Source organism: Micropterus dolomieu, linkage group LG15 (genome assembly GCF_021292245.1).
Source record: "Micropterus dolomieu isolate WLL.071019.BEF.003 ecotype Adirondacks linkage group LG15, ASM2129224v1, whole genome shotgun sequence".
NCBI classification, from domain to species: domain Eukaryota; kingdom Metazoa; phylum Chordata; class Actinopteri; order Centrarchiformes; family Centrarchidae; genus Micropterus; species Micropterus dolomieu.
Genome location: NC_060164.1, coordinates 3586517 through 3604478, shown reverse-complemented (window position 1 = coordinate 3604478; position 17962 = coordinate 3586517). Strand labels below are relative to the sequence as shown.

General features: G+C 40.7%; 1 protein-coding gene across 1 annotated transcript in view; it reads left to right on the top strand.

Moving 5' to 3' along the window:
• The window catches only part of LOC123984468 (tetratricopeptide repeat protein 27-like), a 38702-nt gene that overhangs the window by 3060 nt on the left and 17680 nt on the right, over positions 1-17962 (top strand). Inside the window, exons 3-7 of the mRNA XM_046071380.1 lie at positions 305-428; positions 5019-5159; positions 11006-11108; positions 14828-14986; positions 15137-15276. Coding sequence (XP_045927336.1) covers positions 305-428; positions 5019-5159; positions 11006-11108; positions 14828-14986; positions 15137-15276 — 667 coding nt within the window. The remainder of the gene's footprint in view (positions 1-304; positions 429-5018; positions 5160-11005; positions 11109-14827; positions 14987-15136; positions 15277-17962) is intronic.

Genomic DNA, 17962 nt, shown 5'->3' with positions numbered 1-17962 from the left:
TGAGTAAATGTTGAATGCAGCACATACTCCTCCTCTCCCCTCATCACGACTGGTACTTTTTCTTCTCCTCTATCACCATCCATCATTTTCTCTGCTTAATAGAAAGGCAGGAAAGCATGTCGCTGGTCGTTGCCTGTTTTTAAAACCCTCTAATTGCCCGGAGAGTGAGGTGGCAGCTTGCTAAGACTGTAAATGCCATAGGATGTTTTCCTGTGTTCTGAAAACCTTAAAGTATCTTCAGATATCATCTCTTCTCCCAAGTCTTGCTGTCCACTAATCTAGTGTCTTGTCTCTCCTGCTGCAGGGAGCTGGCAGTGATGGCCTTAGCCGTCTCTTGCCTCCACATGTTTTCCCAGAGTAACTGGACTGGTCCTCCGGTCTCCATCCATATCTCAGACCTGCTGCCCCCGGCCCTGCTCTCCTCTCAGGTATGATACCATCTTATCACTCTCTCTTGCTTTTGTGTCATGTATCAGCCTGTGTCCAGACTGATTTTATATTAGCTAGTTCTCTGAAAAGTTGAACTAACTTTTGAGAAGTGTTGTTGATGGATGCTTTTTTTTTTTCAGGCCAAATTTACTGTAATAGCATTGTTACTGACTGACTGAAAAAACATTAAACCTGTAACTTAAATCATGATGATTACCTAAAAACCACTTCAAGCCAAACCAATTTTGACTTCATTAAGACAATTATATTCTGCCATATTTACTCTGGGAGTATTGACTGAAAGAATATAATGAATCAGTGAGTGGATATATACTCAAGTGCTCCAAAAATGTTTCTAGTTGCACTTACAATCCATTATGAACATCAACGTTAGTGAAATGTGATTTGCACCACTGATCAATAACAAACCATGACTTCTACAATTCTGCCTAATGAGTAAATGTAATGTAAAATGTAGTCCAAAACAGAGGAGGCTATCCTAGCAGCTGTGTTACATCATCCACTTTTATAAAGTCTTTCTCTGCAGGTGTATAAACTGGTATAAACAAAAGAGCTCTCTAGTTTGCAAGCCAGCTAGCGAGCAGAGCTTTTGTGACTAGCATTGGCAAGTTACCCACTGGCTTTTGTATTTCCCAATAACAAAATATAGCACAATACATGTTGCATTCACCTTATTCACACACACACATGTGCCAACTGCACATCCGAAAGGAAATAATCATCACATACACTGATCGCACAGCCTTCAGGGGCTGGGGTTCAGTATCTTGCCCAAGGACATATCAACCACTATAAGTACAGTGTTGAACTTTTTTCTTGACTTTTGCCTTCAGCTGCTGTAGTAAGCCAGCTAGTTCAGTAAAGCCTAGTTCACACTACATGATTTTAAGCTCGATTTGCCGCTCGTCGAGCTTAGCTAACGTTGGCGGTTGCCAGTCGTTATGTGTGAATTACACAACGACGCATCAAAACGGCTCCCCAACACATTTCTGACACATCGCTGACGTCTGCCAGATATCTAGCATGCCAAATATCTGGAGGAGTCGGCCGACTCGACATCCACATCCAGCGAATGAGAGCAGGCAGCTACTTTTTTTTTTACAGCAAAACACTTTTTACTCACCTCCAGCTCTCTCTGTAGCGTGTGCTAATCCATTCTGTCACCCAGATTCTGAATGCTGAACAGCTGTTTCATGTGTAGGTCACTTCCCATTTCACATTTACTTTTAACATACACATGTAATATGTTTATACTTTCTGTGGATATAATCCAATTAAACTTATTTCCACACTTTGTAGACACCTTATTTTGAAAACCAGACTTTGTCACATGTGTATCCTCGTGCTAAATTCATCAAGTCCGACCCAGTTTGATAAATAATGTTGTACATGGTTCTCTTAAGGCGTAACATGAAGACTTCACAGCCTCTCTTCAGGTAGGACTCTCATACTGCAACACTTGTCTTTGTAAAGACAGAAACTGAGAGGACAAAGTTGCTAGTGCAGTGGATGTGCTAGGAGACAATTCAGCAGAACAGCGTCTACAAACAACGATTTTTGCGTCTTTCTCAGACACTTTAAAATGCTTTCTGGTGTGATTCAGCGTCAAGACTAACAAGAATAATGCACCCATCAGCTATAACATTATGACCACTGACAGGTGAAGTGAATAACATCTAGTTACAATTGCACCTGTCAGTGTGTGATATATCAGGCAGCAAGTGAACATTTTGTTCTCAAAGTTGATATGCTAGAAGCAGGAAAAATGACCAAGCATAAGGGTTGGAGCGACTTTGACAAGGACCAAATTGTGATGGGTAGATGAATGGGTCAGAGCATCTTTAAAACCGCAGCTCTCATGGTTTGTTCCTGGTCTGCAGAGGTCAGTACCTATCAAAAGGGGGTCAAAGAAGGAAAATTAGTGAGCCGTTGAAAAGGGTCAAAGGGTGCCTATGCTGACCCCTGTCTACTGCCGAAAGCACCTACAATGGGCATGTGAGCATCAGAACTGAACCACGGAGCAATGGAAGAAGGTGGTCTGGTCTGATGAATCACGTTTTCTTTTATGTGGATAGCTGGGTGCAATGCGTCGCTTACCTGGGGAACACCAGGATGCACTATGGGAAGAAGGCAACCCGGTGGAGGCAGTATGATACTTTGGGCAATGTTCTGCTGGGAAACCTGGGGACCTGCCATTCACGTGGATGTAACTTTGACACATACCACCTACCTAAGCACCGTTTCATGGAAACGCTATTCCCTGATGGCAGTGGCCTCTTTCAGCAGGATTATGCGCCCTGCCACAAAGCAAAAATTGCTAAGGAATAGTTAGAGCAACACAACGTGTTAAAGGTGTTGACTTGGCCTCCAAATTCTCCAGATCTCAACCGAGTCGAGCATCTGAGAGATGTGGGTGGTGATGCCGCAGTGGATTAGACGCATGCCTTTGGCGTGAGAGACCTGGGTTCGAATCCACTGTGAGACACCATTGTGTCCCTGAGCGAGACACTTAACCCCTAGTTGCTCCAGAGGCGTAAGTGGCTTTGGATAAAAGCGTCAGCTAAATTAATAAATGTAAATGTGCAAACAAGTACGATCCACGGACGCCCCACCTTGCAACTTACAGGACTTAAAGGATCTTCTGCTAACATCTTGGTGCCAGATACAACAGTACACCTTCAAGAGGTCTAGTGGAGTCTTGATGGGTCAGGGCTGTTTTAGCAGCAAAAGGGGGACCTTCACAATATTAGGCAGGTGGTCATAATGTTATGGCTGATTGATGTATATCAGGTCAGCTCCTAACTCACGGCTGAGTACCACAACATCAACATAAAAATGGAACCTTTAAACCTGTACCAGCACTGGTTGTGGGATTTAACATTTCCTCAACTGTGATCGTTCCATTGACTACGATGTGATTGTATTAATCAATATATTTACCATTGTCCTAATTATGAACAGCATAATATTGTATATTATGTTTAATTATATTTTAAACCAGTGCCAAATATTGAATTATGGTCTTCTCTGAATGTTGTAAAGCTTATTTTATGTTGGTTAATAAAGTGAGCTGAGCCAGAGCACAACCAGAGAGAGCTGACGGGCACTGTGCAAGAAAAGTGTTCAGTTAATGAAGCATCTCTGGGATCCTAATTACCCCCTGGTTGAGGCGCTCTCTGGGCACTATGGTGCTGAGAGAAGAATTGTGCGTTTCACACTGCCATTACCGTAAATCAGATGAGAGGGCCATTTCTTGTATCAAGGTAATCCCTTTGGCATCAATAATTTATCTGCGCTGTCACATCAAGGAGCTTGTGTTGTAAAGCAGGTCGGCCGTACATGCACGACAGCACAGGTGAAAGGGAGGACAAACATGGCAAAGCCATTGTCAGGTGGATTTATTCATTTAGGGACTGGAGAAAAAGTTAAATGATCACCATAGGGAAGCTAGGGGAAGTGATGATATACCATTTGTACTTTATAGTAACAATGAGAAATGCAAACAAGCAATTCAAATTTGAAAAGCATACAGTGTATAACAGTCCTTATATACACATTAGCCTGACATGTAAGTGTGTGCACATGTGTGTTAAAACTTCCAATCCTCATTTATGGGTGTTAGGTTTTGATAGTGACAGAAAGGAAGAAATTATGAACAGAAGCAGCTGAAATGAGTTTTACTCTCTACGCGTGTAGCCTCACGATTAGGGACAGGATGCCCCCTGGACGCCTCTGTGAGCAGGTATGCTTGGCACAGTCAGCTGAGCAGAGAACCTGGGTCAGACCCAGAACACGCTGGAGAGATTATTATATCCCATCTGGCCTGGGAATACCTTATAATCCTCCAGTAAGAGCTGGAGGTTGTGGATGGGAAAACAGAACCTGCTCTGAGCTACTAGAAAACATGGCTGCTCTGCTTAATGACTCGGATCTGGATAAACAGCTGACAGTGAATGGATGGATACCTGTAGTGCATTAGTCACTGTATTAATAAGACATGCTAATTTGCCTCTGGGCTGAACTGCTTGAGTATGCAACAGTGTGTATTAATATGCAGCACCCTCCAATACAAAGGAGTAAAGGGAGATTGCGAACACAGGATTGCTCGTGGCAAAACATATTACACAGAGTTACTTTAGTTTACATGGTACAAAAATGTGGTTGAAAATTATTACAGTGATCCATCCCTGGCTGCTCATCTTCATCCAAACTCAAAGTTATGAGTTAGAGCCAGGCCGCAATATTGGCAGAAATTTCAAAAATCCAGTACAGAAATGCCAAACTAGGTTTGCGGTAATTTAGCAACTGTGCCACCATTACATAGTTTGTCCACCAGAGAGATCTAACAAATTTTACAACTACAAAATGTCCCAATTTGTATGTATCTTTGTTACAATTGGTAAAATACAGGCAATACTCAAAATTAGTCTCTCCGTATTTGTTTTGTTTCTTCTGTAAACACATGTGCCTGATAGGAAATGGCAGGACAGGAATCTGTCAGCAGGCTTTATGCAGAGAATTTATGCAGATTTGAGTTCAGTCATCTCTATAATGTCTTTGACTGGCAGCCCCAGATGCTGGTTGAGGCTATCCACTCCAGCCTGCTCCTGGATGGGGAGTCTGTGTATAGCCTGGTGGCCAATCCCTTCCTCCTCCTGCTGGCCAGGGTTATTCTCACCAAGTGCTCCCCCAAGATGGACAGCCTACAGGTAAGAATGTCTTTCTGTTACAACCACTTCTTCCTGATGAATTTAGAGTTTTTTTGTAGATTGTTATTGTTAATAGTTACTCAGCCCCTAAAAGAACATTTTAGCATTTACAATGCCTTTTGTATTTGTAACCACAGAGAGTAGGCCAGCCAAGCCCAGCTTGAGGACTGGTGTGTTTTTGTTGCTGTTAGCAGGGCTGTATGAGACCTGCCATGGCTTTATAGTGTATACACAAGGCCTTTCTCAATGCTAAGTACTTCAAGTTTGAATTAGCATTCTAAGGATTTTCAAACTTGGCAAGTTGAAAGCAGAACTCTAACCTCCAAAGAATAGGAAGACACAATCAGTATGCAGTTGGGACAACAGCATGATTACACTGTTACACTTTAACACAACTGTACACCTGTTGTTTGGGAGGAAAAAAGGATCCAACTCAAAGGTCCACATGTGTTTCAGAGCTTTCAACCATATCAACCATGAGATCCAGTTAACAGGTAAACCTGCTAACTGGATTTACATATAAATAGTCAAAAATAAAATTGGGTGGGGTTACACACATCTGATGCTGGGTGTGCTCAGAGGTAAAAGGGTAGAACACAGCTTATCTGCTTGCTGTTATGTTACTCTTTAACAAGCAGACAACAAGGGGTCGAGGTAGTTTATTTATCATTATAGAAAACAAGGTTGTACATTGAAGTGAATGTTTGTATTCCCTTTATGTTACACACATTGAACTTCGCAGATAATTAAAAATACATTAGAATTTGGCAACATATAAAATAAAACAATATATTAGGGCTGACCCTGAATAGTTGGAAGATTCCGGAGCCTGATTCGACTGTCAATCTCACAGTCGAAGCTTCGCAGTGAAACAAGGATCACACCATTTTGGCGATATGGGGGTGCTCAATGTCTGATTTTACATAGAACTACCAGTTTTCTCCCAATAAGTTAATATACAGCCTATTACAAGATACATTTCAATGTTTAATGCTGTAAATAAACATGTAAAAAGAAAAAAAACTTTCAGAAAATGTTTTTAAAGTACGTGAATAAATCTAAAAGTTTAACCCTAACCCTGGGTCGTCAGTGTGCATGTGTACGTGTAGCGTGTGAGTGGTGGCGGAAGAGGAACACTTGCTGAAGAGACGGAGCCCCAGCTTCACTGGTGTTGTGCTGAGTTGTCCGCACCTTGCGGGACTTTTGGATAATTTATACTTGAAATAGACCCGCGAGGAACCGCGACGTGCATGCAGTTGTTGTCAGCATGCCATGCACGCAAAACTCTGCACAAGTCCGGTGAATGACAGGCAAGAGAGAGAAAAAGGGTCAGGAATAAGCCTCAGTTTAGCTAGAAATTTACAGTGTTAGTTGAAGCTCTGCAGCTTCTGAAGATTAAAGCGGAGCTACCGTGTGTTATCCCCCCCCCCCCCGGCTCACAATCGCAGCGAACAAAAACACACATGATTCGACTGTCAACTATAGGCAGCACTTGACGATTCTGATTTGACTATGTAAATCCTTTGTCGTGGACAGCCCTATAATATACACAGTTATTTATATAGATATATACATGGCCTACACGTATAGTCCGCCTCCTCATCTTGCTGGAGTCTTGCACTCCGTCGACTTGGAACACATTCCACCCATAAAGTTGCTCTTACTGTATAAAGCTTTCTTCTTCTTCTAATCTGTACGGTATGCAAATAACCAAAAGTAACATATATACAATAGTAAACTGGCAGTTGTCCTCTGGCCTCAGCTCTCCATAAGTCATAGCCTCTTAAAGAGCATATTATTAACGCAAAGTCACATAGGGCAGAAAATCATTGTTGCCCTGATGTCAGAGACGTGCTTTGCATCAGCTGTCAGATTCCTGTTCTAACATCACCAGTTTGGATGTGGACACAAGTGCAACGAAGCTTTTCTGCTTTATGTGATTTAGTGTTAATTTTCTCTTTAAATGCTAATGAGTGATTATAGCACTATTCTCCACCAAGCAGTGGGGAGTTGGGACTGGCTAGCTTTAAGTGCTTGTGACCTGACCACCACTCCCTCCAGATGATGATTTTCAACTTCCCCTCCTGTTCCCAACTCTTGTTCATCTATATTCTACCGCCTCTGGCAGCTGCTCACGGCCCATTGCACAACAGTAAATATGGAAGGAGAAGGAGAGGCTCTGCTGCTCAGGAGACTGACATGATGAATATATGTGTGAACTTGCTTAGACAGAGCGTGTGTTATATATTGATTTGGTGAGACAGACAATTAAACCTCCATGTAACCACACAGCTGAGGATGGGGTCATCTTGCATTGGAAATGAGGCAGGAGAAATCCTCCCTGACACAAATACGCATTTTACATGGTTCACTTCCAGTATGTGCTGAACGAGAACAGGATAAAGGGTAAGGGTTTTTGGTAAAAGAGGATCTGTAACACTAACATGGCTGCAAGACATTCATTTGTTTCCCCTTCACATTCTGGTCTGATGCAAAAAGCAAAGTGAGGTCCAGCATGCTGCACTCTGGATGTTAACCTAAGCATGTACTTTCTGAGCTAAAGGTATGTTGTATTATTAAATCACAGTGAAATAACAATATGATATACACTTATTTAATATAAATACAACACTGCCATTCAAAAGTGCTATTTATTTATTGACAGCTTTGTGTGTTAATTACCTCACTTTAACACAAAATGAATTGAACCAAAGGACCCTCTGACAATATTTAATATCTGACTGAGAGCTCACAATGACACTGTTGACAGCTCTACATTCAGCTGCTTAAAGTACAGTTAGCCCCACACATGGGCGTAAATTTCACTAAACATAATATTTCTCAAGAGCAATTTTTGGAGGGGACACAAATAATACTGCCAAATTATCATGTATCACAGGATACGTGCAGACAGAGGTAAGTCTTACTAATATTTTTCTGGCTAACAACACAAAGCAATAGTTTAAATATGACTTAGACTCATAGGTTCACCACGCGGTCATAATATCCTAATTATCTTGTGTCCTCTTTTATGTTTCTTCTGAGACAGAGGAAATCTCTTAATTAGATATTTAACTGCAGAAAGTCAACTAATCTGCCACTTAAAAATCATATTGAGCATAACCCAACACAATGGTAGATTATGGTATTAGCCTTATATCAGTTCACGCACAAGCGTATCGCCATGCTAGCTGTAGTGAGATGCACCGATTAAATTTTTCTTGACTCATTCCAATTGCTGATTTTTTAAAGGTCTGACCTGGTGATTCTAATTTTGGCTAGAACTATAATTGACAGCATACACAAACATCTCTTTTAATGGAAAAATATTTTTTTATAAGGATCTCCATCAGCACCAGTATGCTATTCTCACTAGGGTCCATTCAATTGTATGGTCATCATGAAACATTGATTATTAAATAGCAGTTGCATTTTCACTGGGAGGAGCATTTGAATTGATTTTTGTGTTTAATCACAAACCACAGTAATCTGCTCACCTTGCTTTTCCCGTCAGACACACATGTACACACCTACACCTGTCTCTCTCTTTCTCTCTCTTTCTCCCTCTGCCTGTTCTGTCTGCTCTGACTTTATTTGTCAGCAGTTTTTGAAGACAACTCGCGTTTTGTGTTTTTTTCCGTGTGGGGAGAAGGCTTATTGTTCGTTACCGATGGAGACCTCCGTGGTATGAATGACATCGCTACGAATAGCTCTGTTCATTGTTGCTTTAACGTTACCTGGTCAGTGCTTTACAATATCCATCATTATCTTCTAACGTGATACAAGAACGCGTTTGATTGTCTGACAAACCGTGTCACTTTACCTGTTAGGTTTTGTTGTAGCGTCGATGACGCATTCCCAAATCTCAGCAATCGCTTTGGTGAGTAAAATGTTATTGCAAATAATAGAACAGCTAGAGCTACACAAATCAAACCCAACCAACCGTTTAAGTCCCTCACAAACATCATATTTTCAAATGGAAATACTCAAAATATAGCAACACAACATTCATAGTCAGTCGTAACATTCTATTCATAGATTTATAGATTAAGCCATTGTAGATTTCCCACCAGTCATGGACGTTATGGAATTTCTTTAAGGAATATTAGGATGTTTTACAATGGGACAACTTTGTAAGAGCATAGTTTTCAGGTAATGAAACCCATTTGTTACGCCCCACCCTTTGGTGGCTACATGGGGCGAACAACACTCTAACACTGACCCCAGACTAAACACAGGTAAACACCTTTAAAACAACCACATCAGTGAGATTTAATAACATAACACAATCAATCAAGAACACCAAAAACACAAGAACATAACACAAAAATGCCCCAGCTGAGAGGCAGCAAGACCAGCAGTCCCAAATCAAAAAGCCTCCCTCTGATGCTGTTACAGGAGCTTTTAAAGACCGCCTTCCAAGGCCAGGTGGACCTCCATTCAGTAATTAGCTGGAGCACTCCTGGGGCAAAACTAGAAGAAAGAAAAGGAATATGTTGACCCTGGCTCAAGGGAGGCAACATAGAGGAGTCACAAACATTTATTCTGATCAAAACAAGGTTTATTGCAAGCAAAGTTCAACAGACAAAGAAACAATGGGTGGCTGCTGCTGACGACGCTGCTGCTCCTGGCTGCAGTGTGTGAGAGAGAGTGAATGGAGCTAGACGGTGGCTTTTAAAGGCTGGCCAGCAGATCCAGGGAATTGGGGAAATGAAGGGGAGGAGTTTCCAGGATACCTGCCAAACGGCACAGAGTAGCTTTGGACAGAACACCTCCTGCCATAAGCAGGTGGCTCTAAAGCAAATGTCACGTCTCTCAGTTAAATGTCACATAAGCTAACATACACAAATCTTAACTGACTGCATATACGACCTAGACAGGGCATCGTCCTGGACAATTTCATCAAATGGTGTAATGATTCATACTTGCAACTCAGTGTCTCAAAGACTAAAGAGATGCTGATCGACTTCCGCCGAAACCCTCCTGTCGTGGCACAGACTTTGATCAATGGCAGAGCCATAGAGACAGTTAGCTGATATAGGTAGTGGGCACCTTCCTGGATGATAAATTGACTTTTGATGCCAACTCTGATTCCATCTGTCAAAAGGCCAACCAGAGATTGTTTTTCTTGAGGAAGTTGAGGGGTTTTAACATTGACAGATCGCTTTTGAAAATGTTTTATTAAATCTTTTATTGAGTAAATTTTAACTTTTGCATGATCTGCTGGTTTGGCAATCTCAGCATGGTTAACAAAAATAGGCTGAGAAAGATTGTTAAACTTTGCCAAACTAGAATGATCTTGACCGTGTTTATCAAGAGAGAGACATTCGGAAGGCAGAGGCCATTTTGACGCTTGACACCCTCTTCTTACAGAGTTTCAACTTCTGCCATCAGGGAGGAGGTACACTTTCCCTAAGGGGGCCAAATCAAACAGATGGTTGAGATAATTTGTTCCATCAGCTGTTGGGTTTTTAAACAAACTGTAGGCCCTGTTGCTGTTGCACATATACTGTAATACAGGAGTTATGGAAACACTGTGCTCTGTCTCATGGTAGCTTTATTGTATGTTGATAACACCTATTGTATGTTATATGTTCTTATGTCTTCTATTTATTATTTGGTTTATGATGTGTACTGACTACTGTTGCAAACCAAATTGCCCCTTGGTGACAATAAAGGCTATTAAATCAAAATCAAATATACAAAACATAAAGAGGCATCAGACAGACTGAAACTGTCAGAATTGCTGCCGCTTACTCTTCCCATCACCTTCTTCATGAGTTCTCATTTCCTTGGACATATTCTTACTGGTTTCTTATGGGGTTTTTTTCATATGTATTTTTTAGCTGCTGCCCTGGTGGACCCTGCGCTATATCAACCTGCACCAGCAAATCCTGGAGGCCTGTTCTCCGCAGCTTCTCATCTTGGCCCATAGCAGCATGGACAAAGGTCAGTGAACGCTTGAGGGTGGATTATTTTGACCGATAATGCAATTGTGATATGATTTGCAATACTAGGGGAATGATCATTTTTACAAAGTTAATCTCAATTTTTTCAAAACATGTACAAAAAGTTATGGTGTGATTTCTGCGGTGGTCTGTACCAAAGATGTTTTCATAAGTCTGTAGAATATGTTGTGTAGGCCAGGACAAATCTGCAGCACCACAATATATAATTTAGAAAGTGACACACACGTGTTCCTGGCCAAGCAGCCTCAGGACGGTTAGCTTATGTTAATAATCACTTGACAAGTTTGTTCTGCATTGCACTACAGGACTGGAGATTTCACTAGTTTTTCCACACACAGTAATACTAGTACTGTCATTGCTGTAGAAAGAATTTATCAGTGCGCCCTTTTTACCTAGCTCTGTGTGGACAGAAACTATACTGATGCACTACGGAGTAGTTCATTTCCTGAGCAATATCTTTCCATTAAATATGTTATAAATACAGCATGTTTCCAGCTCATTAAAGTTATATGAAATGAAATGTATTGTTTGGTTGTGTTACTCATCTGTATAGACTTCCTGTCGTAATGAGGCACAGAGCCTTGGATTAGCCCCTTACTTGGGTCATCGATTTTTATTAGTTTGTAAATTGCTCCTATGGGAGATTTATGAAAAATCATGTTGAGCTGTCATTGTTGGCTCAGTGTTGAGTTTGGAGGGATGGATTTAACCCACAGGCTGCTATTTGATGACTACCATTTCCACAGATCTCATGTGTCCACTGGTGTGTGAAGCATGTTGTAGACATTGGTTTCATACAGTATCTGGGCTCACTCTTCCTGTGATGCTTACCTAAACTGTGGCATTGGGCCTTAATGCACTGAAGAAATGAAATAAGTTCTGAGGCTATTGTTTATTTTCATTAGAAAAATAGTGTGTGATAAACTGGTTTAGATATTTTGTGCCTCAAAATGTGAATTTTGTCCGCTCTTCATAAAGCAAAACTGCTTTCCTTTCTGTTGTTATCAGAGGACATTTAAATGCTTCATTATTGTTTGTTTTGTGTTGCTGGAGTGGATTGTTTAAAGGCTGAGGGTGTGTTTGTTGGAGTGCATTCTTTTGTGTGGTGGTTGACAGAGTGTGAAGGGTGAGCGGTATGTGCAGGCTACAAAACAGCCCAATCCATATTCCAGGGCAGCAGCTGGCCATGCAATCCTTTTACCAGTGGCATGAGGAGAGGTAGGGAGGATGCTGTGAAAAGCATGCAGATCCACCCCTCTGAGTTTTGTTTGTGAGTGAGATGGTGCTCAGTAGGGAACATGTTGCTGACTTAATTTCCTGATGTGTCTTTAATCATACTGCCTTTTTACCATGGGTAGTCAAAACAACACTCACCAACTTACTTTCTCTTTATTTCTTACTTTTAGCTGGCGCATTGGTTGAATGTAATTCTCTGATTAATCACTCAGAGTGGGACAAACTCAAATGAATGTCATTTGTGTGTGTTTGCATGCTGTTTGAGGGTTTAGAAGAAGCAGTTTGTCTGCTAAGGCTGATCTAGCTGAGCCAAATGCTGAATGTTTGTAAGTGTAAAATGTAAATGCTCTGTATTTGTATAGCGCCTTTCTAGTCTTTTTGACCACTCAGAGCACTTTTACACTACATCTGCATTCACCATTCACACACATTCATACACTAGCGGAACAGTCAACCCGCTCTTCCTCCTGAGCCACAGCCGCCCCCACGTCGTTGGATCACGGTAGAAAAAACCCTTAAACATTTAAATATCTCCACTATCTCCATATCTATTACATCATAGCTAATAGCAGGGCTAACTAGCTAACATCAGCTAGCAGTTAGCATTGAGCCTACTTTAGTAAAAAGTATCTGTCCATCAGGAAACTCTGTGAATCACCTTGGTACTGTACTAACCTTATAAAATTAAAAACATCTTTATGACCGGTCCAAATAGTAGCACATTTGTTGATGTCAGAGGAATTATTCATGACAGTTATAATGGTGTCATGACAGCCAAAACCATCCATGACAGTATAATATGTGAACATAGAAAGCTAAATAGTTTCTTTAGGTTTGATGAATAGTCCTGCCAGGGGACAGAAGTGTTGCATGTAAATCTCTCCCTCTCTCTCCCTCTCTCCCTCAGCCTTGGTGTAATTTCATGAATGTTGAATAGATATAAAAGTGTAGGATTTCTGATCATCAATTATACACATACCTCCTCTGTTTCTGTTCTCCTGCCTGTCTCCGTGACAGGGCCTTCATCAAGGCCGAATTAATAATCAGGTCGGATGGAAAGAAAGACAAGGAGCCAGCAGCTCAGGGAGGCAGATGAGAGAGCGAGCTTTGATCCTCCCTCTCCATCACCTCCATGCTCTGTTTGTCTTTTTAATGTGTCACCAAGAACTTTATGAGTTCTTTGGGCCCGGAATGTGAAGAGGGAAGATGTACTTTGATCACATGGATGGTGCTTAGGGGACAACTTGGATGTCTTGGATGATGTTATTACTCCTGTATTTCAAACATTCTCACAGCTTCTTCTCAGAAGACGACCCTTCTCTCTTGTTTTTGTATAACGGGATGCTCACAGAGCGACCTGCACACTGGGATTTCTCCCAGTGCTCCTGGTGTCCAGTCCGACTATGTTTTGAATTAACAGCGGGGCTGGTGGGTGGTGGACGGTTGATCATTAACAAAACAAAAGTACTGAAACAGATATTTGGACCCAATGATGGCATTAAATGCAAAGGGGGGGATCACCAAAATGATTAGGATTCATTCACTGGTGACGACATGTCTGTACCGGTTCGGATCAATCCATTCACCAGAATGTATGTCAGAGGACCCTTCTTACTTTTTGCTTGTGAAACTCTTTTAAATGGACAAATTTGGCATAAATCGCCAGTCAGTATGTGCATATTTATGAGATTTGATCATTGGCATAATTGTCATATAAAGCTGTCTGTTCCCTTTCAGAGCTTTAAGATCTGTTTTCAGAAAAAGCAGATGAAAACTCTTTTAGCAGAGTCAGTAGTGTCAGAGGATCTAAAAACAGTTTGAAAATATTAATACAGGCTTCAGTTGCCAACAACGTGTCATCAGAGCAGCACTGCGATAGACAAAGGGGGAATTCTTTAAAGCAAAGCAGTCCCTGACTAACATACGAGGGTACGTGATGGTCATGGAGATATTAGACAAATAATATCATAGCCTACAGTAGGTGAGGTCACACTGTTGGTGCAACAAAGGATGATCCTGGACAGTGACTTGCATGTTGACCCTGAGGCAGCTGTCAGAGTGAGAATTTTACTCCTGTTTTACTCTATTTTCCTCCTATTTGCTGCTGTTATGATGATGATATGGTGAACAGAATTTTTAATTTTGATTTTATTTTATTAGATTTCGGTATCATATTTAAATTCCAAATTCATTTAGATGAAGACATTTTGTTTGTAAGAGAGAAATTGCCCTTTCAGAAATATAAAAGTAAAATCATGTTTCTCTACAGTCTAGGGCCTTCCACATAACAATTAATAGAGCTGGAAGTTGAAAAGCAAGAGTAATAGTACTGGCTGTTACATACTGATAACAATGAAAAACTTAGCCGCTTATATATACTTATATATCTGCACATATACTTCCAGAGACTGGATTGTGGGTAGCGATGAATAAATGTGAGCTCTTCTCTGTTCTTATTCACAGTGCTGAAATGCCAATCTCTGTTGTCGGAACACAGTGAACTGGCTATCCAGTTCCACCTGGAGTGTGTCTACACCAGTCTGACCTACTATGAGTACCAGCCAGCCAAGGAACACATCAAGAAAGCCCAGGAGCTCTCAGGGCTGAATATCAATATGACTGGTATGTAAAGTACCACAGCATCTGGTCTTGGATCATAATTGAGTCACTTTTAGAAAATGCATACTGTACATTCATAACAGGAGGCTCTAAACCCATATTGATGAAACCTTGATGAAAAATGTAACAACTGATTGCATCTGCTCAATCAAGGTGCTCTTGGCAAACGGACCCGTTTCCAGCAGAAATACTTGGCTCAGCTCATCCTTGAGGTAAAGAGAAAGCAGGGCCAGCCAGGCCAGATGGATGATGAGACCAGTCCCACCCCTACACCTCAAGCTAGCTTGCCCAAGGTATGAGTTTCTGTTGTCGTCTTTTAGAATCAGAAACAGGTTTATTGTAATGGCCACTACAGCTCTGTGCAAGATGGTGCTGGGAGCTAATCAAAGTTACATAATGTTTTCAAAAAAATAATTTTCTGCATTTGACAATGTCTTGTTCCCATGTAGCTATATCTTTACCTTCAGGGCATGTCTATCAAATAAATTTACATAAAGCAACACACACACACTCCGGCAGAATGGGCTTTCATATAACAGCAAAGCTAACACTAGCTGTGCTACTGCTGCAGTATAAAGTTCCACAAAACGCTACTGGTGTTTTTTTTATGTTGCTACTACTCTTGTTATTTAGTTGGCTTTAAAGGAGGCTTAACGTTCACACAGTTTCTCTTGGTTGCCCCTCAGGATTACAACATTAGTCCAGAATTGCCCAGCCTACTCACAATACTCACTCAGTGGTCATCTGCCCTCTTGGCCTGCGGGTCTTGGCTGTCTTTTCCCATTTATCTTAAGGATCCTGTTGAAGGTCTCCAGGACACCTCTGTAAAACTTTCATGCATAGTAACAAAAACTGGCAACATTGAAATTCATAACAGTGGAATGATTCGGTTTCTGTTGGAATCAGAGGGTAATTGAGGAAAGGCACCATCGATGCGTCGTTTAAGAAGTAGGCTACTTTTGCTTGGCGGCAAACGTCAGACCAACAACATCCACAGACCAACAACCAGACAACTGCTTTACCAACACAAACATCACCCGAGTGCTACAAGTTATACTAAGGTGCAGCTCCCCGACACCCAGTTAACTCATGACTGCGACATTACAACACAAACTCACAGAGAACAACAAACGCACCTGTGTACATTTTCAGCTGAGGACTGCTTACTTTGGCTAGCCTTCAACTCAACAGTCAATCATGATTTCAGTTAAATGCTAAAGTTGCTGTTACTGTTACCTTGTCTGTGGTCAGCTGGCAGAACACCGGCTGCTTTCTGATCAGATGCTGTCGTGCTGTTGCCGAGGCGACAAAAGTTTCGTTTTACGGTGGACGGACTGTGACACAGACAGAGTTGTTGTTTTCTCTAGCTTGAAATAATCCCATACTTTGGACACTTTCTTCTTTGTCCCTCGCTATTCTCTCTCTTCCTCCACTTTGCAAACAGCTCCATTATAATCACGTTGTCTTGACAGCGTAAGCGCGATGTGCGACAGTAATAAATGTCCGTGTAAAACAGTGTGCTATGTAGTTATATGGATTAAACAAAGCTTACAATTTAGTAATCGATTTAATCGATGAATTGTTTCAGCCCTAAAGGCACCTCGTGCATGGCTGTGACTTCAACTGCAGGCTCGTCCTCTCTCAGCTGCATTTCTAAGCTAATATAGCTTGTAACACTGATTGGACGTCAACATAAAATGTGCTAAATTGTCCCTTTTAAGAAATGATCTAGTCTAAACTCTGCTCTCTAAAGATGGAGCTCCTGTTGGTCCGCTCTAATTCACCTAGCAGCAATCTGACATCTTTGGTAGGTTAGAGATGATCTTGCCCAGAACCAAGTGTTTGAGATCACCCTAAGATCTGCCTTTTCTGCTAACCAGGATCTTCAACAGGGGCAAATAATTTGTAATACCCTGCATCATCAGCAGAGGGACACATCCACCACTGGACCCTTAATACCATCTGAAGCCTGTTGCTATTGTCAATGTAATGGCATCCCCGTGCAATACACTCCACTCTATCTCCATATTTCTCTTGTTTTAAAACCATCATGTGACTGCAAACATTGCCTAGCTAATTGTGATCCTGTGGGTGAGTGAGTTTAACCAACAGCTCATAGAGAAGCTTTGTATCTAAAAATGCCAAGAGAAAACCAAAGCATCACATTTTGTGTAGCTGTACTCTACAAGAATCCATCTTTACATAGTAATCAAGTACATGTGTACCTGTTCAGCAAATCTGTGATAATCCTTCGTTAATCAGTTCAACAATGTAAATTCACTTCCCTCAAAGTATTCACTACATATATTATATGAGTCAATTCAATTCAAATCAGATTTATTGGCATGAATGTATAACAACAATATTGCCAAAGCTATAAATAAATTACATAAGAACAATTAATTTCATACATTTCATTAGATAAGTAAATAAAACAGCAAAAGTTGTTTGTGTGTGTTAATAAAAAATAAAAGAATAATAATAAAAAATATATAAAATAGAAATTACGTAAAATAAATGTTAAAAGTAAATAAATAAAACAATAAGCGTGTGTGTGTGTGTGTGTGTGTGTGTGTGTGTGTGTGTTAGAAAATGAAAATAATATCTTTAATTAAAATAAATAACACTAAGTGTGTGTGTTTAAAAAAAAGTGTGAGTGTATTAATAGACAAAAAATAAGAAATTAATTAATTAAAAAACAACTAAAAAATCAGTATCAAATGTGAAATTTAAAAACAAAATACAAATAAAGAAACAATTACTAAAATATCAAACAATCAAATTAATAATTATTTGAAAATTAGTACAATTATTTATCAGTCTGAGTTTCCACTGGTTGTCCTCACTTCATGGCATGAGGAGACATATTTTGCAGCAATAATTTGACATTTGGGCATTTCTCCCAGTAAATAGGGGAGTTTCTGTGTGTCTGATATACATTTGAATTCGGGGTATATTTGTGAAATGTTTGCAAAGTGT